The sequence below is a fragment of the Pundamilia nyererei genome, unplaced genomic scaffold, assembly GCF_000239375.1.
Source record: "Pundamilia nyererei isolate P.nyererei 1_Seehausen unplaced genomic scaffold, PunNye1.0 scaffold00226, whole genome shotgun sequence".
Lineage (NCBI taxonomy): Eukaryota > Metazoa > Chordata > Actinopteri > Cichliformes > Cichlidae > Pundamilia > Pundamilia nyererei.
In genome coordinates this window covers 792,283-820,064 of record NW_005187627.1, presented here as the reverse complement: position 1 = coordinate 820,064, position 27,782 = coordinate 792,283, and the positions used below count along the sequence as shown (strand labels likewise).

Sequence of the window (27,782 nt, the reverse complement as noted above, 5' to 3'; positions counted from 1 at the left end):
GGGGGGGGTGTAGTACACTGATGCAGTTTTCCCATTGATAAAACGCAATGTGCACTGGAACATTTTGACCTCTAGAGGGCAGTGTTACTGCATGCTCACACAGCAAATTTCACATTGATGGTACAAACTCCTTAGTGGAAGATTTTGCCACTAAAAATAAATAAATGTATAGCTTTCTAACTCCAACTTCTGAAAAAAGAAAAAGTGTTCATTTGTATTCTTTTTGCTCCTGTGGTAGAAACGACCTTCCATACATCAGCACAAGAGAGACTGTGCTGACCCCCAGCAAAGAGAGACTGATGGGAAACAGTTTTCACTATAATGCTGGTCAATTTAAATTTACAATAGAATCTATTACAAGTATCTGGAGATGAGTGACAGAGAAAACATGTGCTTTAAAATGAAACTATACTAAATCTAAGATGGAAAATTAAAGACCAATTAAACAGGTCCAGCAGTGAAACGTGGAGAAATAACAAGGAAGAAACTTTTAGGGTTTTAATCGTGGCTTAGGGGATTAATGCTGCTTAAAACCAATCATTTAGCACACTGATAACCTGAGGGCTTCAGACTCGCAGTCTTGTAATTATTCACACTGATGAGTCAATTTATTCAGGCCTGACTACAGATTTGCTAATGCTTGCATGTCCTACAACTATCATACGCATGCATGTGTAAATCCAAGGAAGAAAATCCAAACATCATTTTTGGATTTGCTAAAATTCTTTTGAGCTGGACTTTTACTAAACACACAGGCTCCTACAGGCACACAGAGAGCCTTGTTATACACTCAGTTTGAATGAATACAAAAGCACAATAATTAATATCTGTTAACAACAAAACTTTATATTATTTTTATTTATATCTCAAGGCTGATATTTTCTGGGGTTCAGCTGTAATAGCAGAAGACTTTATTTCCTTTGTTTACCTGCTCTGTGGAAGGGGTCGTTGGCGTTGAAGACTGTCGTGAAGAAGCCGAAGGGGAACGCTCCGATGCCGAAAGACATGTGGAAGCCGGTGTCCCCGAAACCGCGGAACATCTGAGCGAAGAGAGAAACCCGGCAAAGAAGCTTTAATATAAGCTAAACTCAGCTTTTTATTTAAAAACCAGTGTGAAAATATAAACCAACTCACCCCGCCTCTGCTCTCAGGCTCTGTTCTCTGCCCCTGAGGCCGGGGTGGAGTTTTCAACCTGAAACAGCAGAAACAGTCAGAAAGAAGCTAACAACCAAAAAAGACACACACACACACCGAAGACTCTGCTCACCTGGGGTCCTCCTGGCTGGAGCTCCCTCTGCCGTACAGCGGGATTACTTTCTCTCTGCTGATGCCTGCCTTGCACACGGGACACTGCTGTCGGCTGGGCCGCGTCTCCAACCACTGATGAGGAGGAGCAGAGCAAGGAGAAGGATGTCAAAATGATTGCAATACACGTCACACAAACCGATCTTTATTTGCCGATTCAAGAGTGGAACCTAAGTGACGCTACCCGCTGCATTTTCTAAAACTTTATTTACAGCAAGAGATGTGAAGCACAACATGTTTACAGTGGTGAGCGGTGAAGGAAGTGGCAGTAAGAGGAGGCATTAAGTACATTAGCATCTTTAAGCTGCATTAAATCAACCGACAGGTGCAGCTTCCACACTGAGCTTACATCATCACCCTGAACTGATTGTGCTGATTACAGGCCTCCTCTCAGGACTGTGGACCTTCACTGAGGTCTTCCTCGCTGTGCTGTTAGTTTGACCCCCTTAAAATGAAGCCAATAATAATCCTGAGCTAAATGCTAGGAGCCTTTACAGACTGCTTCAGCACAAAAAGCCCCACCCACCTGCTGTCTGAACCTTGTGGGGGGCAGCCAATCAAAAAAAAGTTTACTTAAATGGAAATCAGCTTATTTAAGAAAGCTGAGGAGCCTCGTCAAGTTCCAGTATAATATAAATAATCATAATTTTGAGCTGTGAATCAGGTACACTTTAAAAACAAATATCACAATTTTCAATATTGAAATTAAATGACCTTGAACTGCTTAATCAAGTCTCTAAAAACCCTGTAAAAACACTACAGGAAGTATGAAACACTCACCTGATGAAGACAGGGCCAGCTGTAAAGAGCGAGAAAAGAAAAGATTAATTTACATTCTCACAACAGCATCTTTCAGTTAAAATAACAGACAAACCTGCTTCTCAAAGGTGGCTGATTAAAATGCTCCCTATTGTTTGCATTAATTGGCTTCATCTGTTTTCAAGACTGCGGGCCAGGCCAACCTGCTGCTGCATTGTGGGAGGCCAGGATGCAGGTTTGGGGAGACGCCCCAACACTGAGGTATTTTCAAGACAAACAGTTCTCAAGTGCTGAATATTTCTTCATATTAACAGCTTATAGCTATTTCAAGGCAAACAACAGAAACTGTTTTTGTCACTTTGTGTCATCCACACAAAATGACCAACCTTGAATAAGAAAAAACATATTTACAGCCTGGTACAAAAAACTATTTGGTGGCTGCTGACAGAGGTGGATGTGCAAATACAGTAACTTTTGGCTTATGCATCCATCTTTTATATATGATCTGCACCACTGACATTCTGTCTCATTGGATATCAAAAAAACCCAAAACAGCAATGGGAGATGCTGTTTGAAATGAAAAGAGGGAGATCAGTTTCACTTCACTGTGCAAGCAGTGCTTTCCTTGCTTGCCCTGCTGGAACAGCACTCGCATTCCTCTAACCCCATTCATCTACTGTTTTAACCTTCTGTTCGTCAGCGGTAGCCAATCAGAAGAAACTTAGATTAGTTGGTTTAAAGATTTCAAGAATAAAAAGTATAAAACTTAAAATTTCTCCTTGAAGTGAGCAGAACATTTTTCCACTGGCAATATTTATAAAGAAAACACAGTCAGCAGATTTAACTGTACCTTAAGTGTGCTGGAAAGGTGAAAACAAATTTCTGTGGTTAAAGTTTCCTCTAAGTGCCTCAACTGTTTTCTGTTTGTAAATCCTTTCTACACGCCAGAGATTCTTTGTCAGATAAACTGATAACGTTAAGTAACTAGTGCAGTAGTACTTATATAATTCTTTTCTACTCTAACCCCAGTCATGCAGGGGAACAGGCAGGGCTTGTTTTTGACACCATAACAATTACGTAACATTCACCGCATCAGGTGAGCCCAAGTCCACAACTTAATGTGAACAAACTAACAACCAGCAGAGCCAATCCATAACACAAAACCCTGTGTTAATCTGCAAATCTTTACACACATGCTCAGACTTTCACAGCACGTCTCAGTGTGTACATTGCTTTAATACCAGCTATCAGATTGCTGCTGAGAATGGCTTTCTCGTGGATACCAACAGCTGAACAAAGTGCAAAGCCAAAGTTAATAAAACAAACAAACCACAAGCATGTGGGCACACGTTTAGACAACCTGAAACTAGCTGCTTAATATCAAATAAGTGGCAATGAAGCCAGAATGCAGACTATATGCCTCCTTACGGTACCACAGACTCAAGTGACGTCACTTGAGTCATTTTATAACATTAAAACAAGAATGCAGCAATTAACAAAACAAAAACCCTACTTTGTGACAGCGGGAAGGAAAAACCTTTCAACAGGAAGAAACCTCTGTCAGAACCAGGCTGACCAGAACCAGGCTGGGCTGAGGGGAGCGGGACAGGACAAAAAATGCACTGTGGAAAAGAGCCAGAGATTAATAATAATCCAATAATCCGTACGGCTCATTCCATGTAAAATTAACTTAATTTGGAAGACGTTTCCATCTTATCTCAATAGAAAACTGCGTCAGGCTGAACAGCAAGTAAACTGACTAATCCTGAGGCTCTGATTTTTCATAGCAGCGTTATTTTTGTAAAGACTCTTGCGAAACCTTGTCCACACCTCACCAGATAAAGCCAGAAATTTCTGCTCTCTTGTTAAGAACATGTTCGAGTCTGATCTATGCTTGTCATTAACCACTTTTAAGTTAACCATAAGCGTCAATAAAGAAAGCATAGGACAGTTATGTTATCCACATGAGTCACATCACATTAGTGAGCCTGAATAATCAAACACAGCAGAAACATCAAATAGAGAACTGCTTCCATATCTGTCAGGCTCCAACCTAACCAACATCTTTTATCAATCCTGCCATATTATACTGCACACCTGATTTGCATGCAAGCTTTTGTTTTTATGCTTCATTTCTACACTGTTTACTAGGGCTGCTCGATTATGGCAAAAATGATAATCACGATTATTTTCACTGAAATTGAGATCTCGATTATTTGACGATATTTATTTAACTCTTTAAGTCCTACCATAGAACCAAGTCCGCCAGAGCTTATATTATTTTTTTTACATGTTGTAGCGCCATTTGTGGGAGCATTTCAAGTTGCTATACAACTGTTATAGCCCATATTTTAATAATATGTATGCATTAAGTCCATAGTAACTACATTAATTGCAAAAAAGTGCAATAAACTACAAAAGAATTGAAAATCGTTTTTGTTTTTTTTACATATATTTCTACTTGGAGAAATTTAAGAGGTTTATCCCTCAAAACTTTAAATACAAAAAAGTTGCAAAAAATAGTTTACGACAACAGGAAATTTATTTTGAGTGTCTTCATAGTTTTATTTTGGAGATACACCAATTTTTATATACTGCAGGAAAAACGAAAAAACAATCCTATGATGCAAATTTGCAAAGAAAACAGCAGGTGCATCAAAATAAACTATTTCCAGAAGTGCAATTTGAGTTCTAAGCATCCCAGAAACTATTCAGAAAAGTCAAACATGACCAGTGTAGGCTTTTAAGGCCTACAAGTAAAAAACTACATGTTCCGCGAAAATGACGTCACTTCCGGTTTCGGCCAGGAAATGGCAGACATGCGATAGTTCGCGCTGACGACTGTTTCACTGTGGGAAATGTTCTGAACAGCTGATCGGACCGGCAAAGCGTCTTTCTGGAATATTATGTTTTTGTTCCTGCAAGTGCTGTTTATGCAATTTTTGCAAAGCTATATGTGGAAGGAAACCGTGACCGAGGACAAGCTGATGGCATAAGATGTAAGTACAACTCCTCCGGTTTCATATGCAAAACAAATTATTGCGCTAGCTTACACGTTCAGGTTCTACAGGAATTTAAAAATAGTTACACAAAACGGAGCGTGCTGCTCTGACCGGCTTTAAAGGGTTAACAATGACTTTAAAAAATAATATAAAATAGTGTGCAACACCACTGAAGTTTTTTTAACCTCTCTTTTCAACCAACGGCAGTCACTCTCCTCTCCAAATAACTTCTGCTTAGCTTTCCGAGCTTCCCTCGGGTCCTCTTAATCAGCGGTCTCCAACCTTTTTTGCGCCACGGACCGCTTTATGCCCGACAATATTGTCACGGACCGGCCTTTAAGGTGTCGCGGACAAATGAGGGAGGGGCTAATAATCGGCTCAGTCATTTTTAATGATCGTTGAAAGCCCAGATCGTAATCGTGATTAAAATTCGATTAATTGAGCAGCCCTACGGTTTACACTGAACAATGTGACCTATAAGCAGAATCAATAATTGCACTGGTGTTGATAAAAGATCATCAATCACTCTCTAAGCAGTAACTGTAAAATATCAATATCTACAATATATAACTATTTTCAAAAGATCCAGCACTGCTTTACAGCACATTAGCCTATTCCCGGAAAACATTTCAAAGTCACGTTTACTGCTGGGAATGTGCAACAAACCACAAAGACACAGATTTAAAAACAGCCTCATTTCAGCCCCCAGAGATGGATGATGCACTGGTTTTCATCGCAAAGAATAAGACTGTCCGCAAACATCTCGAGATACAGGCGACCAAAAAAATCCTAAGAACCACTTGTTGCATGACATGATCGAGGAAGTGAAAATAATACCTGATGCAGAAGAGAATCTCTGAATACACGCAGGTCAAACCTTTAGTCTAACGAGTGTTCATTTCAGTATTTGGATGATAGTCAGAGTTAGGTGTAGCATGAAAGCAAGGATCCATCCTGCTTTGCATCAACAGTTTAAGCTCCTGGTGGTTTGATGGAGTGGAGGATATTTTATTGGTACGCTTGGTATCAACTGAGCATCATTTAAACACCCCTGTCTACCTGAGTATAGTTACTGACCATGTCCAACCATTTATGACTACAGTGCACCATTTTCTGATGGCTGCTTCCAGCAGTTTAACACACCATGTCACAAACCTCAGATCATCTTAAACTGATTTCTTGAACATGACAATTAGCTCACTGCACTCAAATGGACTCCGCAGTCATCAGATCTCAGAGCACCTTTGAGATGTGATGGAACAGGAGACTCGCATCATAATATGAGCAGGAACTGTGTGATGCTATCATATCAATATGGAGCAGCACATTGTTCGATATATGCCACGAAGAATTAAGACAGATCTGAAGGCAAAAAGGGGGTCCAACTCCTAAAAGTAACCAATGAGTGTAGATTTATGTAGTGATTAAAAGTTGGTGGTTCCCAAAAGAGGGTTTAGGATGTCTCCAGTCAGATTAAGGAAAACCTAAATGTAACTATTTTATAATCATACCTTTGTGTCAAACTCTTCAAGGTTTTAAATATCTCAACTGAAACGCGGGATTCTTTTCAGAGGCTTACTGGATAATATAAATGAGCATATTTATTTTTTTGATACATTTCTAATTCTAACTTGATGAGCTCTCATCCTGGAGGAGCAAATTCATTTGCTCTGCAGCCTGTGTGGACGACAAGTATGCTCGAGTGTGCGCTCACTCTGGGACTGTAAAGATGTCACACGCTCATTAACCTTGAAGTGTTAAAAGGAAATTAACATCTCTCACACATAAATCTGGAAGCTGCACAATGTATAAACTAGCAGGAGTCTACCGATGGAGAATCGGCCACACACAGTCAGAATGAATGCTCGGCTGATCAGGTGAAAGGCTGGGAGTTTCATGTGGTTAAAAAAGATTAGATGTAGGCTTGCCGCGCTGATGCAACTTTAATCTAAAGGTGTTCTTCTATCCTTGCTGACGGTTTCATCATTGCCGTTTCATCAGGACTTCAGAGAGCAGAGGGAGACACGAGTAACACGGCAACTAAATTACATCAGCACGTAACGAGGGAGCCTAAACACAACGCTGTAAGGCAACTGTGCCCCTAACTGTAGGGTTGTTTCTACTGATTAACAGAAAAGGTTACTGATAAACAAAAAAAAGTTCAACCAAACTAAATTAAGCCTGACAAAGCCGGGCGAAGAGTGAGTTTGGTCCTTTTGGAAGGACCAAAATAGACAAACCCGCACCAGAATTGTGTAATGATTAGTAAGGTTCTTGTATTTCACATCATTGTGCGAAACACTGTCGCCTCACAGCAAGGAGGTTCTAGGTTTGAATCCACTGGCAGCCGGAGCCTTCCTGTGTTGAATCTGCACGTTCTTCCTGTGTTTGGGTAGGTTCGGCTTCCTCCTACAGTCCAAAAAACATGCATGTGGCCATGGAGTCGTAGATAAAGTGCTTGAAGTCTATACAATATGTATGTATGCAAGTATGTACGCTTAGCTGGGGTTTGTAGTCTAAATGAGCTCTTAAAGGCCTTTTTAAAACTACAAGCCACATTTACCCTCCTCCCCACACATGCAATGTTTCATTCTATGCCTTTAGGTTTATCAGGGTTTCTGGTTCAGTCACCTGCAGACTGGAGAAGCCAGTGGTAGCTGGTCTGCTCTAGTTCTTGCCTGCTTAGATTTTGCAACCCTATCAGAATTTTCATTTCAAATAAAAGACAAAATAAAAAGTTAAATTACAGGTTGCTCCTATCATGTTATCTCCTGCGGATGAGATGATATGATGGATCTTGGACAGTTAAAACACGTCTGTTTTTATTTTCATTTTTGCTGCTGAGCTTTTCTCCACCCAGCAAACGCCTCACCTGTGAAACCGAGAAAACAAACATCACAAACATGTCACTGTGTGAGCCCACACAGGTCTCTGTTGCCAAAACACACTCATCCAGCCTTTGTGACTTAAAACTACAAACAGGTGCCCACTACGCTTTGACATCAGCTACAGTTCTGCTGGAAACGATTAGGATGACCTTCGGGTTGGCCCTAATCCCACATTAACCTCAGCCAAGAGTCACAACTCATGAATGAAGCCACCACATCACTGAGCGTGTGTAAATATTCAACACAGAGTGGACTGAAGGTTGAGCCTTGTGCAAAGCCAGAGCCAACGGTGATGGAACAAACTAGAATTACAGCTGTTACCCAACACTTACTTTCAGTCTTTGATAAAACTTGTCAGCTATGCCGTTTTCTAATCTCAGGATTCTGGCTCAGCGAGGCCATAGCTACAAGGCGTTTTCACTGCCCATTATGTGCATTCAGCATATTGTGAACCTGATCTGAAAAGCTGCCCATGATCAGCAGGGAGGTGGAACACAGAAGTTGATGTGTCACCGATCAAACCAGGCGCCAACTGCAGCTGTGACCTCTGACTAGGGCTGGGTGGTCTGACCAAAAACTTGCATCACAGACTTTTAACGACTCGTGTGGTTTCACAGTACGCACTTATCTTGGTCTGTTAAATCAGACATGAAACACTGAGAACTGATAATAATCCAGCTATGAAACTGCTCATCAGCTGAGAGTCTGCGCTTCAATCCCAGACTGATTAATTTGAAATCCACTGTGGTGGTGTACATCTGCTGATTCCAGAAACTTTATTCCCTTAAAGGACATGAGATCACTCTTTAAGGCATTAAAAAGGCGGCTTAGTTCACGGGTTAAATAAAGTTCAGCTACATACTGAAGACAAACACCCTTCACAGAGTTATCTAATAGTCTCTTATCCCGTTCACAACCGACTGATTACCGGAGCGTCGAGGGGCGTGATTCCGCCGTTAGAAACAACCCAAAAGGAGGCCTAACAGGCGGCTAAACAAACCACACTAAGTCCGTGTTTGCGAAACAAATGAAACCAGCACGTACCAGAACAGGTGTCCGCACAGACTGATGACGGCGTCCCTGGCAGTGTCCAAGCAAATGTTGCACTCGAAGGTGGCTCGATCCCGCTCCCGTTCGCTCTCCCCGCTGCCGCCACCCGAACCGTCGCGGTCGTTGCTGCTCTCCCCGGCCGGGAACCCTCCTCTGCTGGCCGGCCCGCCGTCACTCGAGAACCGGTGATCCGCGGCCGCCATAGTGTTTATTTTCCAAACGAAGAAAGAAACGAAGCGAGCCAACCCGCAGCGGCCAAACCCGAGCTAACGTTAGCTGTCAGCGGTAACGGTTGCTGCTGTCACCGACCGAGCCGAGGCTGCTGTCTCTGCCCGAGAGACGACTTCCGTTTCCGGGAGAAACAGGACGCGTGGGGTGGGCCTAATTTAAACACCACCGCCACCATAATAACAATAATAATAATAATAATAATAAGAAGAAGAAGAAGAAGAAGAAGAATTACTGACACGTACACCTTCGTCTCTAGCCAATCCTCATTTCGTTTGTGGTAGGAAAATAGGAAAATAGAAGCGATTTATTGAAACATGACAAAAACAAACAAAAAGAATCGCTTAATAGCTCTTTGGGAAACACAACATTCTGGCAAAAATGCCATTTTATTTCCGTCAAACTCTTATTTTTGGCATTTTTCATAGACTCGGCTAAGGAAATTGTAATAAACTTTGTTGGGCTGTGAATAGCAACGTTATATGTAGACACAACACTGGTTCATCCTTTTTTTTTATCCTTGAATGATTCATAGCTCAGTGTTAAGTGGCTTAACTCACAGAAAACGTTCCTCTGAAAATAGTCAGGTAAGGACTGAAATAAAAAAATAAAAAAATAAACAGCTGCTTACACCACTTTAAAAATCACAAGAAAGTCTGGCTCCATAGAAGTAAAATATAAAGATATGAGTAGTGACTCGAGACTGTTGCACAGCATAAAAAATGTAAACTCTAACGCCACAACAACAAAAACATTATTTATTCACTTTTACTGTTTAATGAACTTCATGAAAATAGGAAGAATATTTGCTGCTCAAAGAAAAATAATTAATAGCGACAGGCTGGAGGTCTTCTATAATTTAAAGCAAATGTTTTACACTAACAACATACAAGAAAGAAAGAAAGAAAGAAAGAAAGAAAGAAAGAAAGAAAGAAAGCGGGAACTTTAGTCCTACATGTTGTTTCCAGTCGGACAGTTGAGGGGAACCGACCGTAAGCGTGTTGTGTACAGCGCACATGCTGTGTTTGATAATTCTAACGTTAACAGTATTTTCACGGTTAACGCGCGTCACTGACGGTTGTTTGTGTTTTAATACGCGCTCTTTCATCACTGGCCCGCCGCCATGAAGATTAAGCGGCAGAAACAAGCCAAGAAGACGATCAGTTTCTACAAATACAACTTCGGCTTCAGGGAACCCTTCCAAATCCTCATCGATGGAACTTTCTGTCAAGCGGCCTTGAAGAACAAGATTCAGATCAAAGAGCAGATGCCCAAATACCTAATGGGAGAGGTGCAGTTGTGCACCACCAGGTGAGTGTATTCACCTCTGAGCACCCCCCTCCTCCCCACCCACTACCCCCGGTCACTTTTTGGCACAACACCGTCATCATACACCTTTTAATAATATGTCCACGTGTTCACGTTCAGCTGTGCGCTGAAGGAGCTCGAGACGCTTGGAAAACAGCTGTACGGGGCCAAGATCATCCTGCAGAGGTTTCAGGTCAGGAAGTGTCCGCATTTCAAGGAGCCGGTCTCAGCATCAGAGTGTCTGCTGTCCATGCTGGAAGAGACCAACTCGCACCACTACTTCGTTGCCACACAGGTAAATAATGAGATGAAAGTGGGAAAATATTTTTGAAAGCCAGCTTTGGGTGCTCCGATAAACTCGATTCCCAAAAAAACATAATGGAGCGATTTGCATTTTCTACCCAGAGTTGAACATAGAAAACGTAGAAAATGCTTAAATTGATTCCTTTTACTCTTTTGTGAAAACATATTGGCTTATTTCGAATTTGATGGCAGCAACAAGTCTCAAAAATTGTTACAGGGACATGTTTTGTGTGTATTATGCCCTGTTCTTTTGACAACAGCCTGTAAACATCTGGGAACCTTGGAGATGGGCTGCTGAAAACTTGTTTTCATTCTTGTCTGATTTGGGATTATAACTGCTCAGTGGAGCAGATGACAGATAAGTTACAAATATCTCCTTGGTCTCATTGTGTCTTCAGGACCACACAGTCACCACGGGGCTGAAGAAAATTCCAGGAGTTCCTCTGCTTTACATCATCCTCAACACCATTGTGCTGGACAAGCCAAGCCAGGCGTCCCTCAACCACGTCCAGGCCGTCCAGCTGGGAGAGCTGATCAGCCCGGCCCAGCAACAGAGTATCCGAACCCTGAAGGAGGAGCAGGGAATTGGCCAGAAGGACGGAGAAAGGCGTGGGAAGAAGAGGAAGAGGAAACAGTCCAACCCCAACCCGCTGAGCTGCCTGAAGAAAAAGAAGAAAGGAGTCCCGACACCTCCGCTGAAGAAGACAGAGCAGGAGGGGAAGAGGAAGAGAAGCCGATACAAGAAACGAAAAGTGGAGGCAGGAGATGGCACAGCTGCACCAGCAGCTGCTAATACATAAAACAGCAGGAAGACAGAGACTTCAACCTTCTCCATTCACCTGATTTATAGGTTTACTTTTTGATATGACTGCAGAGGAAAAAAAACGTTTATTACATAATATTTTAAAAATGCCATTTTGTAATGGTATTTGTTTTATTTTGAAAAACCTTACAGGTAAGGGAATGAAACTATTCTCAGACAACATCTTTATGATTTCTTTTATACAAAATCAAAAAAGCAGGTTTCGTTACAGGCACATAGTTTAAAATATAAGATGCACTCAGACATTAAACAGTTTACCCTTTTTCTTTTTTTTTAGATGGAAGGGGATATCAAAAACAATGCATTTAGCTGTCTCTGGACACACTAACTTGTTTCCACTGTTGATATTTCGTGCAGATTAAATTTAAGCTGCAGTATTTTCTCATACCACGATGACTTGCAGCAACAAAAGTCCATCCAGTTTCCATCTGATCCTGTCATCCAGCCATTCTAGAGATTAATAATGAAATCTGCTTTTAAATGAAAAAACAATTCATTCTCTTTAGCTGCTATACAGCAATACAACAATAAATTAATACTATCAAAAGTGACACAGAGCACAACTACTTAATTGTCTTAATAAACAAGACAGTGCATCACTGTATCCATATACAATAAGGACACTGAGTAAAGTGAATCTGACCTCAAGTTATTTTAAGGATTTGAAAAAAAGTAACATGGCAATGAAAAGAAATTTCACACAAATTGGACTCGATTCAAATATTTCAGGATAGCATGCAAGTATAGCAGACCACTCATGTTTTTATCTATAGGCTGAGGTCCCGAAGCTAGGTTTTATTAAACTGTGTCCCAAATCCACAGCACATAGTAACAAGGTCCAAGACAACGTGATGAAAAGTCTCAATATTTCATATTTTATACTAACAGGCAATGATGGAGAAAACTTAATTCCTTACAAGTTTAGAGAGGAAGCAGCAGGAGTTGTTAAAGGTGTTCCCAGGCCTGTTTTATCAGAATTTAAAATCTGAATCAGGAAAAGTGTGCATAATCACGATGCGCTGGAAAAAAAAAGGTGATTTTTACCCCTTAACCTGAAGGTTGATGGGGTTTTGTTATCCCCTGGTCAGGCAGGCGGGCCTCAGACAGCGTGAACATGAGAAAAGGGCGATATAAGATTTTCAAATTGATGCCACAGATTTCTTTACTAAAAAGAAGTTAGAATTTTGGTGAAATTTACTGAAAATTAACACAATTTAAATTGTTTAAATAGACCTTTGACAATAAACAATGAAGTTTAATCACTGTTTTGTCACTTTTACTGTCTTTCCCAATGCCGGTAAGAACACACCTTGAGTAAGAGAGCAGCCATAAATTAACGGTGCATAAATTATGCTCACTTTTAATGTTTCCGTCATGACCCTCCTGACACAAATCCTTCCAGAGGATTTGTGTCAGGAGGCTGATAGCCATCACTATTTTTAAGTTTGCACAATCCTCGAATCCTGCTTAGAAATTAGTATGTTGTGTGGATTTGGGTCATGTCTATTTTTTTTTTTTTTTACTGACAGCAACAGCAACAACAACTTAGAGTCTGTAATACTTAAAGTGCTACTCTACAGCTGTATAATGATTAGCTGCTGGTTGAGTCTGTAGAGAACTACTATAATAACTGTTTAAATGTACTCTTGGAAACAGTGCATGCTCCTTCTTCCTAATATGATGGTGAGAGACTTCAGAAGTAAACCTTCACCTGCAGTAGTGAGAAAAATGGAAGTAACATGTTTGACTGACTGTAAACAAATCATTACACTGGACTCCTTCACTTTGGTGAGACGGCAGCAAACAATGAGATGCAGGTGATCCTTTACAGTGATTGGGATATAAAGTGAGTAAATAATAAATATGTTCATTGTTTGAGTTCCAACTACGTTAGTCAGACCCACTTCCACTGAACCACCACTGCTTCACATCTAAATGATGCAAAAATGAAACCATTTCACAAACAAAACAATCTCAGCATACTTAAATAAGACTTGTGTTAAACTAACAGATAGTGCTGCTGACTAAAAGTACTGACCTCCGAGCAGTTTTTTTTTTTTAAAAGATTAAAAGGAATGGGTTTTTTTAGACGATGTGGAAGCGAGGACCCGGCGTAGCGATGATATCACTGTAAGGCTCCTCCTGAACAAGCTCCACTGCCTGCTGCTTCTTCAAGACCAGAAAGCTGTAGAACTTGGCAGCTGCCTGCTTCCTGTTGTTGTTCCTGCACAGATCCAGCAGGCTGACCGACTGGGCACCGGTTTTAGCCATCACCCTCTGTGATGCAGTGACAAAGAGTGTGAGCAAGAGGAAGCCTGTCATTTTGCATACTTTGATATGGAAATGGATTTTAAGCTAAGGTACATCTACTTATACAATGCCAGTCGGTAGTGTTAATATTACCTGATGCTGTGGAAATCTGCAAATATATCGAGTATGGAGCTTGCCTCTGGCATAAAAAAATGCCATCCGCAAGCGAAACTGTCGGGCTATTACCTAAAAGTGTTATAATATAAGATAATAACCCAAAATCTCAACTGAGCTCTGCCTGAGGTCAGACTCACAGGCCTGACCTTACACACTTGCGCTCACTACATATTACTCAAATCTTCAAATATATTCCAAATACACTTAGTATAAGTATACATGTATTGTCAGCAAAGTTTCCAAAAAGTAAACCTAATCAGCACTTTAGCAGCCTTGTAAAACAGCAACAGTGCGCCCCAGGGCAGCTGTGGCTACAATGTAGCTTGCCATCGCCAGTGTGTGAATGTGTGTGTGAATGGGTGAATGACTGAATGTAGTGTGAAGCGCTTTGGGGTCCTTAGGGACTAGAAAAGCGCTATACAAATGCAGGCCATTTACTAAATATGAATTAAAAATTTGACCCTTTTTATTGTAAGTATTGACTTAAGCATTGATTATCTGTCGCACATTGTTAGAATGGGAAAAAAAAGGTTTGCAAAACCCCAGAGTGTGTTTGTGTGTGTGTGTGTGTGTGTGTATGAGGCTACTGCGAGGTTTTTAATAGATGATGGCTTGCAGTCTGGCACAGGCCCTCTGGCAAATTTGTACTTCAGTTCTGTATGAAAAACTTTATTATTGTATTAGTGTGTCTGTATTTATAACCAAACCAATTAACCAGCATCCTCTCATCCAAATATGGGGAAAAAACCCTAAAGTTAAAGTTTCACAATGTAGATTTCAAAAATCCAACAGGATAGCATCCTGATTGTGTCAATGGCCACAATCCTAAATTCTCTAAGTCATCTGTAAAATCACAGCTGTGGCTGATTTAAACAAAATAAGTCATAAAAACTTGTATTGGTGGTCTTTTGACATAATAATATAACTGAATCTGTGAAATAAATTTTTATTTTATGTTATGCACTTTAAGATGTTTCATGTTAACTCCTTGTGAGTTTAGTTGGACTGTGTCATGTTTTACATCTTAATTTTAAATCTAAAAAAACAAAAAACAAACTTGACACCATTAGACTAGAAACAATTCCACTTCAGAGAGGATTCATATGGTTTTCTACTGCACATGAGTATATTTTGGGGAAAAAAAGGTAAAATAAAAGCACATAAGTTGTTTCTTCATACAACGAGATGTCAGTCTCCCTTCTTAAAGCATGCAGAAACATCCAGGGTGTCTCAGTGTGTGGATCTGAGTTCAGATATTTCTATAAGTTGTACCAACAACTTATCACTCTGCTGTTTTCTTATCTGGTAAGATGAGATCACATACATACCTGGAGACCATGAAGCATTTGCTGGGTTCTTTTATTCCACCTCCTCTCCTCCTGGTCCTGGTCTCCTCCCTGCGCCTCCTCCTGACATAAATACACATAAATCCTTATACCAACTTATAGATAAATAAACTACATAAACATGAGTTTGCTTATTTACTCTGAATAAATGAAAAAGGTGTGCGAAAAGTGAAGACGCAAGGTTTGGGAATCTTTATCTCACCTCTTCATCAGAGTCATCATCATTCTTCTTCTTGTCCTTGTCGGTGAGCAGGTCCAGTTCTATCAGCTGGCTGATGTTGGTGGTGATTGTTTCCTCCGGGGGTACCTCCACAGTGGATGCCTCGAGCTGTTGGGGTGCATTAGATGGTCTGGACCCCTGCTGTTGCTGTTGCTGCTGCTGCTGTTGGTCCAAGGCCCCCATCTGGAGTGAGGAGGGGTCAGAGGACACATCAGAGAGACAGAGAAAGCACAATGTGACAAACTCTGAAAAACATGTACTCACAGGGAGGGCTGGCTCTGTGTCCTGGGCCTTGCGTTTCAGGCCTCGTTGGGAGGATGGAGGTGGCATGACTGACTCATCCAGGGTTGTCCTGCTCCCCTCTACAGCTGAAGTCTGCAGCACGCTGGCCTCTTCCATGATGGTCTGGTCTGGAAAAAATCAAGAACATATTTTGTGCTACCTCAAATGAACACTGGTGGGAAAACCAGTGGGAAAATATTTTCACAGACTGTATGTAAAAGATGAATGTAACATAGTCCAAATATAAGATGTGATGAATGATGGGGCAGATCTTACTGTGGAACATGTTTCAGTTTAGCTTATTTCTATAGAGCTCTTATCTTTGTTCTAGATGTCTTGTTCATGCATTTGTATAAATTTTGTTATTAAACGCTTGCATTTCACATTAGTCTTTACCGCCTGTCTTATTTTACATTTGTTTTCTTAAAACACTTTGCAATGTATGTATGTGAGAAATAATATTTAAATAAAACTGCAAATAGAGACCATAATTTACTAAATTAATTTCAGTTTGAGGCACTTTATGTTTACTTCATTTTTCAGACTTTTGAAGCTATTCTATCTTTTATATGGAGTCTGTTTCTTACCCATGATGTCTCTCTGTTGGTGGCCTGTTGTTTCCTCTCTTGGCACTTCTGGGTTCTCCAGATCTTTGAGAAACTCATCCAGACTGTCGGCTTCTCCACCTTTCCTCCTCTTCCTCAGTTCATCTGGGACTAATGGTGTCAGGCATCTTGTAAACATCTAGTGAGGGTAAACATAGAGTCAGTGTTTGTAATGTGTGTGGCCGTGACCACTAAAACACTGTGCACAAATGTCCCTGAATGACATCCGTTACCTTGAGCAGTCTGGCGTTCCATAGAGGTTGAGCTGGAAGGGAGAAAAGCTTCTCAACTCCTCCCGTCTCCTTCCACATCATCAGTTTCTTTGTGGGCGGAGCCAGATCCAGGGTTGTGACAATGTCGGAGTAATCAGAAAGCTGTGCACGAATAGTTTTACTATCCAACTCCTTCACGCTGTCTACAATCAGCTTCCTCTTACGCTTTGCCTTGGTCTCCTTCACTGTAGATCAGGAAGACAAGGGCTCATTTTTAGTGCTTAACCTCAGGTAGAGCAAGTCATCTGCTAATTGGAAGGTTGGTGGTTCGATCCCTAGCTGCTCCAGTCTGCATGCCAAATACCCTTGTGCAAGATACTAACTAACTGCTCACAGATGCATCCATTGGAGCTATGAATGTGTGTGAATGTGAATGAGGCAAGTTGTGCAAAGTGCTCAGATAGAGAAAGGTGCTATATAACAACCGGTCCATTTACCATTTCATTGTAGAAACAGGAGTTTTATTATCTTGCTGATCTGGTGCATTTCAGAGCATTTGAGTTTTTGTTTTAAAATCAGTTTTAAGTTAGTTTCCAAAATAGATAAGTGTATTTCAGTTTGGTTTTCATTCGTTTGAGTGTTAGCTTTACTCTTTTTAATTATTATAATATGAAGGCTATTTGTCAGAAGCAAAATTTAAGATACTGTCCAAAACAACATGAACCATTTGAAATCAAATCACATTTTTAATGTTGCTGACATGTGAGGCACTTTGCACCGTGCCTAACATCACACACGTCATGACAGATTAGTCTGCTGAGTGTGAATAACTGGAATGTGGTTACGCTTTGCTCCGGTCAACTGGTTAAATGCCGGCTGACTCTGACATGTATAACCGCTCATTTTCTAGATCACAGCACAACAGAATCATGCTCATTAGCACGGCTGTCATCTTTCTTACGTTCCATCTTCATTAGTTATTTTTTCTGTTACAGAGAGCGAGAGAGCTGCTGAGTAATTAGAAACAAAACAAAAACAAAATTAGCTGGATTACCTGTGATGTCGATGGGCTCCAGGGCGAAGGTTTCTTCCTCGTTGTGGACCAGAGTAGTTTGCTCTGCCTGGTCAGTCATAGCTGGTAGGGGCTCTGTTGGGCCTGAGTCCGGACTATCTGGGGCTCCCGCTAACACCACACACATACACATCATATTAGATCTGCATTTCATGATAATGACACAACTACATTGTAATTTTAACTCTCCGTAACATACCACACTCTAGCTAAAGACTAAAAAATATTCTATTTTAGCCCTGAGGAATTTGTGAAACTGACCTGAGAGAGCATCAAAGTCATCGTCATCGTCTCCATGGTCCTGAGGCATCATCACACTCTCTGTGATGGCAGGAGGGTCGTCAAAGATGCCGCCTCCATCCTCGTTACTCAGCAGCTTGTCCACTACACAGAAATACAAGAAAAGAAAAAGTACACTTTTTCATCCACTAGCCAGACGAAAACAGCGTCATCTACAGATGTCATTGAGTAAATAAAATAATCTGTTTTTAAATTTAGTGTTAGCTCTTACCCAGCATTCCTCCCTCATTGCTCTCCATGGGGTTGTCTCCAAAGTCATCCTTGTACTGGTCATCATATTCCAAATGGTTGGACTTATCGGCCATCTGGTTAGCACCACCCTCAGCCTCCAGTAGCAAGTTCGAAGCTGATGCTCCCATAATGTCTACCTCAAACGCGCTCTCCTCTCGCATCATTTCCCGGTCATCCATCCCAAAGTCGGCTGCATGAAAAAACAGTGAGGAAGTCAAGGAATCAGCCTTGAAACAAAGTGTCACTAAAATACTGAAATGTGGTTTTACATTGGTGTTTAATTGATCAAATCCTACATAAAGATAAAAAAAACCCCAAAAAACAAAGTACCGAAATCATTGTCCTGCAGCAGGTTGAGGTTGCCCACCTCCTCTCTCATGGTGATCTCCTCCACTCTGCTCTGGTTCAAGTTGAACTGCTGAGCTACATCAATGTCACTGTGCAAAACACAACACACTGTCATTTAAATGCTGTTGTTAATATATTTTGGGACTCTGAGGGGGTGGCTAAGCATGTGGGCCGTGTACAATACAGACAACAAGTTTACGCTACCTTACGCGACACCATTTTTATTTAATGGCTGTGATCTGCACAGTTTATTTTGTACAACAACTTTGTTCTTTGTAGTCTTATTCTGCATTGTGCTCTCTCAGGAAGACTGTAGGACTCACTCTAAGTCTGGCAGTGGCTGGTCAAAATCATGAAACTCCTCGGGCAGAGTGATAGCGTTGTACGCTGCTTCTCTGTTCTCCTCTGGAAGATCCACCACACCTGAAACAACACGAGGTAGAGAAGCAGCTTTAGTGTATGTGACACATGCGTAGTTAGCATGTGCATCTAAAGTAACAGAGGCTCTTTCAGGGCCCTAACTGCTGCTGTATGAGTATGTATTTAATATGGTTTTTGGAAAGCCTAGTTTTGATTTATCTGCTGTTCCCAACCTGGTCTAAATGCCATCTTGATCTTGATGAAGGCCTCATTACAGTCTGCCAGCAGGTATTTGGCCTTCCTGTGGTAGATTCGCACCACCCCCAGCAGCAGATGCCCTGAAGTCCGTAAAGCCATTTTTACCTGTAAAAAAACAAAGACATACATTTAGTAATACAGTAGCTTCTGTCTTCTACATAAACTGTGTCACTTCTTCCACATGTGGGAATCAAAAAAGCAGTCTGTCTCACAACCGATGAGTTCTATATAAATGAAATTAACAAGTCTGTACTATAAAGAAATCCTGAGAGAAAATTAAACCAGAATAATATATAAAAAACCCCAAAAAAAACCGATAAGGGCCTACAATGTAATTATAGGATGACTACATGAAGGTAGACACTGAAACCTAATAAGAAACAGCCACATTTTACAGCAGGGATTGACCAATGTGGCTTTTTCAGGGCTAATACCAACTATTAGCAATCAAGGAGACCGATAACCAATTTATGGAACTAATAAAGAGTGTTACAGGTTCTATTTACATGCAGTAATGGGGTAATCACTTTATCACATGGGAGCGGTTAGAAAAAAAACACAAAAACTGTGTGCCAGGAGCTTCATGGCATGGTTTTCAATGGCAGAGCAGCTACTGTAAGGTTAATTGATAGGTGCCCCAGTGCCAAATAGTAATATCAAATACTATATATAGAAATTAATTGCATGTCACTGCAACAAAGTTTAGTGGAAACTGTGTTAAAAAATGGAAAATCCCTAGTGTACAGTAATCAAAGTCTGTTGGAGTTAGCTGTGGTAGCCTGAGAAATAACCTTGGGTGAGATGATGCTCTCCACGCTGCTCTCCAAATTGCACTCAAAAACATGTGCCTTGGTCAGCTTCTTGTCCCAGTGGGCCGCCAGCCAGATTTTAGCCAGCGGCCCACGTTTGCTGAGGACAAAGTGTGCGTAAAACATCGTCTCGATGCCTTCTCACCACAAGGGAAAGGGGAAGTGGGGGATGCGTCAGGCCTAGAGAGAAAGAAAAAAGACAAAGAGAGAAACAGTACAGTGCACATGACTGACATCACCACTATGAAGGGGTAAACTATGTGGGGATGTTGAAAAGAAAATAACTGATTGGGTTATCTTGATAAGCATATAACAAGGTGCAAACTGATTAACTGAGACTTTTTGAAACCACCGCCTGTGATTGGAGCAGTCCCAGTGTCACACAGAGTGCAGATACAGACTGCAGAGGCATATCATCTAACCTGCATGCATAAAATCCAGAGAAGGCAGAGAATGAGCTGCTCATTTTATCGCTCTCATTTACATCCATCAGCCAGACAGTTTTTCTTCTGTTAGTTAAGTTTTGCTAATATTAGTTCAGGGGAAAAAGCCTGAACCCGATAGCCTGCTGCCACCTGACTGCATAGATCAGAGACTATCTCACAAAAAAACCACACTGCTTTCAACTTTGTGACAGTGTGTCTAATGTAGTGGTATACAACACTGGGGCTCCACAATGTAGAGTACTTTCCCTGTTCCTTTTAATCCTTTACAAACTGGACTTCAGATACAACATGGACAGTTGTTGTTGTTGGGTATATATCAGAAGGGGACAACTTGGAATACAGGGAGGTTATTACCAATTTCACTGAATGGTGTGCAAAAAAAACTGTTTTTGAATAAACTCCAACAAGACAATGGTGACTGACTTCCTCTGCAAGGTGATACAGTTTACACCAGTAAACATTCAAGGCCTGGAGATTAAGACTGTGTCAGCTTACAAATACTTGCATGTTAATCTTAATAGCAAAGTGGATTGGTCACATAATATAGATGTCCTGTATAAGAAAGGCTAAAATCGTCTGAGGCCCTTTGTTGTGTTCAGGATGCTGTTAAGGACCTTCTGGGACACTGTGGTAGCTCTTTAATCTTCTATGCTGTGGTCTGCTGGGGATGGAGGAACTCAGAGAAAAAAGACTAAAAAAAAACTTGTGAGGAGCCCTGGCTTTGTTGAGGGCTGCTCCTTGGACTCCACTAAGGAGCTGGGTGAGAGAGTAAACTTTCAACATAAGACTTTACAGTACAGTCAAATTAAAGAAATGCACTGATCTGTGCAATAATTTAATATTGTATAATAATATAAACAATAATATTCAAACTTTAACACTGGTTTCTCCTAAATATTTTACTTATGTGTGTGTATATTTTAAGTAATAGGTAATACTTGGACACAAACAACAGTAGAACCTTATTTTACATGTTTAAAATTTGATAAGATATTTATCAAATCATTTCCATGAATTTAGTGAATTATTTTAGCAAAATCCCTCATTTGGATCAACTCAACTAGCAAAAATATTTGTCAGTGCTGAGGGAAAACTGTAAACTTTTATTTAATGTCTTTTATATTAATTACTAATTTGTAATAATAAACAAACAAACAAAACAGTGATAGCCACTCGAGCAATTAGGACTCTATAATTATTAAGGATCTGTAATATAAAGGATGTCAATTTCATTTTACAAAGTAGGCCAAAATTGGGACACATTATAGGCTGACAGCTCATTTACAACAGTTTAAATACAAGAAAATATTTTTGGACAAATATCAGAAATCACTTTGTCACTTTATGTCTGGGCAATGCGTCATCGCAGATAATTTTACAGTAAACGCAACATTTTAACAAAGGAGCAGTAGTGTTATTTATCCTAATTGGCCCCTTTTATTTATGGCTAATTATATAGCCTGTTAGGTGTATACCCGCACTTTACCGTGGATACTGTAGAAATGACCTGCAGCTACACCGTTAGCCAGGACAGTCATGATACTGAAGGATGTAATGATTTAATAATAGAAACAACATGCAGCACCTGCAGGATGACTCCAATCAAAGTGCTGGCCCAAATGCAGATGTTATATTGTTATTACCGGGAAACACAGCGACCCTGTAACCGCAGACGGAAGAAGACCGGGCAGGTTTTATTTGACCGTTTTAAATGTCCGTTTTAAATGTTTAAATGTCCGTTACATCTTTGACGCTCCCTGCATCCCAACAGGTGATGCTGCAGATAAGCTAGTATTAGCAGCTGTCTTTCAAAAGCACCGCGACGCTAGCCCCGTTTTCTCTCTTTTATTTATTTATTTATTTTATTTTTTAAATTATCCACACAAATCTAATCTTCTGCTTACGCTAGACATAAAATACTCACCGGTTAGCCGTCTGGCGCGTTTCTGTTTTTGCCGGCCGTGCCGTCGCTGCCGTTGGTTGGGGGTTATTTTTTTCCCCGGTACCCCTCCGCCTCCTCTTCCACTAAAACAAACAAGATGGCGTCCCGTCCCCGTCGGAGAGGCAGGACGCTCTGAGAGCTCAGCAGGATGCAGACGGTGGTGCTGATGAGGGCAAAGAGAGGGAGGGAGGGAGATGCTCCGTTATCTATGTGCCGCATTCAGATCCTTTACATCCTATATAATGTTTATAAAGCATCATCAAACTTGTAATGATTCTTTTTCGTCAATAACAACACAAGAACATTAACCTTTTTCTGTCTTTACTAAGACATTTCCATCATTAATAAGAAGCTCACTCTCCATATTTACTTTTAAGGAAATAGTATTGGGTTTTGTGTTTAATCATTTTTGTTTTCTCTGTTCTTTTTAAAATAACAAGTGATTTATTTATTTTAGATTAGAGATTAGATGAAACTTTATTAATCCCTCGGGTGGGTTCCTCCGGGAAATTCAGTTTCCAGTAGCAAAGCACCGAAAGAAGTTGCATGTTACAGATACATTAAGGGGAATGAGAGTAAGGATATAAGCATAAATACACCACATATACACATATACACATATATAGATACAGAATATACAATATGGATGAATAGGATTGCACATTTGAGTGAGTATATTGCACAGTGATTATTGCACAGTCGAATATAAGAAATAAAGACAAAACAAAAAACAAATATTGCAAATATTGCACAGTGTAGAAAAGCACCTACAGCTCAGTTGTTCCCGCCCTCCCTTGTCCCCCTGTTTCTCCTCCCTCTCCCCTCCAGTGAGGAGTTAAACAGTTTGATGGCGTGTGGGACAAAGGAGTTTTTAAGTCTGTTGGTTTTTGACTTTGGGAGCAGCAGCCTGTCGCTGAATAGGCTCCTCTGATTGTTTACGACCGTGTGCAGAGGATGCCCGGCATTGTTCATAATGTCCATCAGTTTCTTTAAGGTCCTCTTCTCTGCCCCTGTCACCAGAGTGTCCAGCTTCATGCCGACCACAGAGCCCGCCTTCCTGATTAGTTTCTCCAGCCTGGATGAGTCCTTCTTTGCTGTGCTGCTCCCCCAGCACACCACGCCATAGAAAAGTACTCCTTTTGTTTTCATATATACATATCTGTAACTGTAACATACTTGAAAAGCATCCCATGTGAACATTTCATTATCATTTTAAATTGGTCTATGTAGCATTATTATCAACTATTATCATCATTATTATCAACCATCAGTGCAATTTATTGATCTTGAAGGCGAGGTTAAAGTTCAAATGTGACATTGTATGTTAAATCTTCATAAGCTATGCTCTATATGTTAATAATTATGCACATCACACTTGTAAGAATAATATTTTCTCATTCATAAGATGTTTTGTCAATTTTTGACCAATAAATCGTTAAGTTGGCCTTGAAGTCCTCAGTGAATTTTACCTGCCTAATTTTAACTAATTGTTAACATGATCCCACTAATAAAACCCTACAATGTTTTATTAGAATTCATTCAAAACTTTCTGAGCTATCATGTTTACAGACAGAATGACACTGACAACATGTTGAAAAAGAGTCTGATTTCTTTCTTTCACTGTGTTTTAAAGCACTTTGTTACATTAAGAGCTGCTTTGCTCCACACTCATACAGTGGTCCCGTTAGGGCTGCAGTAATTTTGCTCTTGTGACACTTGGACAGCTCAGCTGACAGCAGATGTGAGCTCTGCACTCCCTCGGGCTGCTGCAGCATGCTTGATCACACATATCAGGGAAAGGGAAAATGAGTTAGTCACATGTTGTCTCGGGTCAGGCACATGAATCAGAGTTAGTTTAAGATCAGTTTACAAATACAGGGATTTAGCTTCTGTGTGTGTCCTTTTTTCTTTCAAGTTTGTCATGTGACTTTCTGCAAATAGCTGAAGGTACCAGCAGGAGGCAGTAGCTGAAAGATTAAGGCAGATTTTTACTTGTAAATGTTGCAGTTTTTCAGAAGCAGAAAAGATCACCTGACTGTGCAGAATACAGCTAATGAAGAAACAATAAAGCAGTGTGTTTGCTTTAATAATTTCAGTAATAATAATGCCATATCTTTTAAAAGAAATGGTCCAAATCCAACTCCTTTGAGCTGTCTGAAAAATTCAGATTTAAATTTTATGGAAAATTGTCTAGATATCTTAGTGTTTAAATGACACTTAAATCATACTTATTTTCCATCTGTGAAATCACAGTTAAACAGTCTGCACAGGATGACTTAAGTTTTTCAGTTCATTACAACGATTTATCTATTTTTGATGGATATCCTTAAAATTTAATGTTCTGCCTAGTCAAGTCGAAATAAAGGCGTTTTTGTGTTTTGAATCCATGGTGGGGGAATTTGTGCTTCAAGATAAATCTGAAATTAGAATACTCACAAGATCAGTGGGGAAAAGAATTTGCCTAGCATGGCTGATCATGATAAATAATGCTCACAAAAAAATGTAATCCTAGTCTTTGCACTTGTACTAGACAATGTCTGCTTTACCTCTTTGTTAACTGATGAATGAAATGATATTTAATAGTCCACCTCTTTATTTTCTTGATATCTGTTTATATTAATTACTCCACAAATAAAAGTTTTATCCCATGGATTAAAAGGAAACATGATTGGCAATAAAAGCCAATGTACTGCATGTGGATAGTAAAAAGTATGCTGTAGTTAAACGTTGCACAACATAATGTATTTGTATTTTTTAATTTTTATTTTATTTTATTTGATTATGCACCAGGAATGATACATAACTAGTAGTGCTGGTTAGCCCTTTAAAACAGAATATATCAATACAAATATACGATGAAAAGAAAGTACAAAGGGAAACTTGACTGAGAGCATCATCTTGAAATACTTACTTAGCACATTTTTACACACACACAAAAAAATTAAATTTTTGGTGTTTTGTAGCTTGCACAGGAAGTGTGTAATAGTCCAGTCTTTTAAGAAGAAAGGTGTGGACTTATTCTTTTAACCAAAGGTTTTATTGGCAGATCTCAACCCAAGTCAGGTCTCTCAGCAACTTCAGTGTTGCATTCTTACTCCAAACTACTGGAAGCAGCCCATCCAGTCTTAAGGAACAATTGGCTGACATGTGCTCCCCTGGGCCTTCCAGGCCGTAAATCCTGCCCCAACTGCTTTCTTCCCATAAAAATAACCTTATTTCCCTATGAATGATTTAGTTTTTTGTAACAATAAACAATAAGTAAATAATAAATAATCTATTTTTTAAATGGTAATCAAACATTTTTTCATATGTGGACTTACTAATCCTGTGGAGCCACCTGGTTCAGAACGAGGAACTCTTGTATCTTTATTTTGAATTAATATACAAGATACAGTCAGCGGAAATTCTCTCACATTGTTTCTTTTAATCTAACTTTTTTAATAAATATAAAAGTTTTGTTTGTGTTGTGTTTTATGTTTTCATCTCCCGAGGCACGGTTGTAACAATTGGGGGCTCATCCGGGATATTCAAAGCTAAAGCTTGGTTTATAATCTGCTTGCTGCTAGGCTGAATTAAATTGCTTTTCTTGACTATCGGCTTTTGTTGGCACTGTGGAGTAATTTTTAGAAGTAACTAAATATTTGATTAGGCATTTTCTTTAATTTGCAGACCTATTTCTTTAAGATTATATACTTTCATGGTCACATATAGCTGTTTATGTTTGTATGACCTTACTTTTGTCAACCAAAGTGTCTAATCTCAATCTGACAACAGTGTGAAAGTGAGAATGCGGTAAAGACGTTTTGGGAGCATTTTTCTGATTCCCCAAGAATTGCCATTGTGCTGGCCAACCATTTGAAAGAAAGAACGAAAGTACTTTATTGGTCCCCGTGGGGAAATTCCTCTCTGCATTTAACCCATTCACTCAGTGAAGCAGTGGGCAGCCATTGGGCGCCCGGGGAGCAGTGTGTAGGGACGGTACCTTGCTCAGGGGTACCTCAGGGTAGCTGTTCAGGGGAATCTAACCCCTGACCTTCCGATCACGGGGCCACCACTCTACCTACTGAGCTATCCCTGCCCACTTGTATAAGCAAACTCAATGAGGTAAGGCTCAATTAGAGACAGAGATCAGTGCCGCTCCTTTCTTCACCACCTGAGGCTCAGTCTGTGTGTTTGGCAGCTTGTTTTTCCTTGTCATTTCTGTCCTGCATGCGCCCTGCTTCCTTGACCTTCAAGACTGATGACTCAATCTTTCCAACCCCTTCATTCGCTCCACAGACCTCTGCACAAATGGAGTCATAGCTCACACCTTACGAGCCTTGACAAGTGATCCGCTCCATCCAGTTCTTCAAGACACTCTCACATCCATCTTTGCAGATCATTTTATGAGTGAATTACAAATCAAAGCCATTTATTTAATGGCGATTGCGTGCAGAAGAACTTGGCCGAGTGGCTGACATCACAAGGTCTCATTCGGTTTCACGCACATAAACACTTTTGTCAGAGTAAAGAATTACTTTGAGAAAAAGCTGTGCACTTTGAAAGCACTGACTGATAGTGATGTCGCCTCCAAATGTGGCCTCTCACTTTTCACAGCCAGGCTCATAAGTTAGGCTGGAAAATACACCGGACCCCTGTCTCATCTCAATATAGAAGTCAGGAGAAAAAAACTGCTTACTCTTGCCAAAAACCATCCCACAAACCCCACTGGGAATGGACTTAACTTGGGCACAAAGGCCCTGGTTATATTTCACCGTAGGATGGCCTTTGTGCCTCTGAATCAGGCAACACTGAGGCTGTGTCTGCTCCTCGCACAACCTGTCTGTCTCCTAAGCTGACAAGCAAGTCTTATTTAGGGAGAAGCACTGAAAAAGTCCACCGGGATTTCATGGATTTTGTGTGTGGCGTACACGGGGGCGCACACACACAGGTTTACACATTGGCACTTTGTCCAAATGAGAGCTCACTCACAGCACATTTCTCACACTGGAATTGTATGGGGGCAGGATTTGCAGAGAAAAAGAAGTAGAGAAAGGGGGGGAGGGTGTGGTGGCACCGGTTGGAGGGGTCTTTTCAGTTCTTTTTGGAGGCAACAATAGTCTTTGTCCAAGATCTTCCACTATTCTTATAAGGGTTACCGAAAGAAGGAGGAGAAGCAGGAGGAGGGAGGTGGCCACGCAGGCGGAGGGTGTTTCTCCATAGTAACAATGACAAAACAGGCCAGTTCAACACCAAGCAGGCAAAAAGGTTATTGGAGC

The 27,782-nt window shown here is 40.5% G+C and overlaps 3 protein-coding genes across 5 annotated transcripts in view; 1 reads left to right on the top strand and 2 right to left on the bottom strand.

The window, feature by feature from the left end:
* rnf5 (ring finger protein 5) overlaps nt 1-9,375 on the bottom strand; it is an 11,559-nt gene extending 2,184 nt beyond the window's left edge. The window contains exons 1-5 of the mRNA XM_005748672.2: nt 8,999-9,375; nt 2,086-2,104; nt 1,268-1,380; nt 1,135-1,192; nt 929-1,040 (exon numbers count right to left, since the gene is read on the bottom strand). Of these exons, the coding sequence (XP_005748729.1) occupies nt 929-1,040; nt 1,135-1,192; nt 1,268-1,380; nt 2,086-2,104; nt 8,999-9,207 (511 nt within the window). The 5' untranslated portion in view covers nt 9,208-9,375. The remainder of the gene's footprint in view (nt 1-928; nt 1,041-1,134; nt 1,193-1,267; nt 1,381-2,085; nt 2,105-8,998) is intronic.
* An 820-nt stretch (nt 9,376-10,195) lies between these two features.
* On the top strand, nt 10,196-11,676 carry utp23 (UTP23 small subunit processome component). Its single transcript, XM_005748668.2, has 3 exons — nt 10,196-10,543; nt 10,661-10,835; nt 11,242-11,676. Exons 1-3 carry the CDS (start codon nt 10,356-10,358, stop codon nt 11,641-11,643), a joined length of 765 nt encoding a protein of 254 aa, XP_005748725.1. The 5' UTR covers nt 10,196-10,355; the 3' UTR covers nt 11,644-11,676.
* Nucleotides 11,677-11,758: 82 nt separating this feature from the next.
* Nucleotides 11,759-22,707, bottom strand: rad21b (RAD21 cohesin complex component b). 3 transcript variants are annotated; one of them, XM_005748669.1, is made up of 15 exons: nt 22,507-22,707; nt 20,119-20,316; nt 19,303-19,432; nt 19,033-19,132; nt 18,692-18,798; nt 18,342-18,551; nt 18,092-18,214; nt 17,813-17,941; nt 16,780-17,003; nt 16,529-16,685; nt 15,924-16,069; nt 15,641-15,842; nt 15,422-15,504; nt 13,705-13,943; nt 11,759-12,116 (listed from the first exon to the last, which is right to left on the bottom strand). In XM_005748669.1, exons 2-14 carry the CDS (start codon nt 20,260-20,262, stop codon nt 13,752-13,754), a joined length of 1,947 nt encoding a protein of 648 aa, XP_005748726.1. In that variant the 5' UTR covers nt 20,263-20,316; nt 22,507-22,707; the 3' UTR covers nt 11,759-12,116; nt 13,705-13,751. The 3 variants fall into 3 exon arrangements, with proteins under 3 accessions (XP_005748726.1, XP_005748728.1, XP_005748727.1); XM_005748671.1 differs by having other exon boundaries at nt 11,759-13,943; nt 15,422-15,502; nt 15,642-15,842; XM_005748670.2 differs by lacking the exon at nt 22,507-22,707 and adding an exon at nt 22,226-22,470 and having other exon boundaries at nt 11,759-13,943.
* Between the last annotated feature and the right edge of the window lie 5,075 nt (nt 22,708-27,782).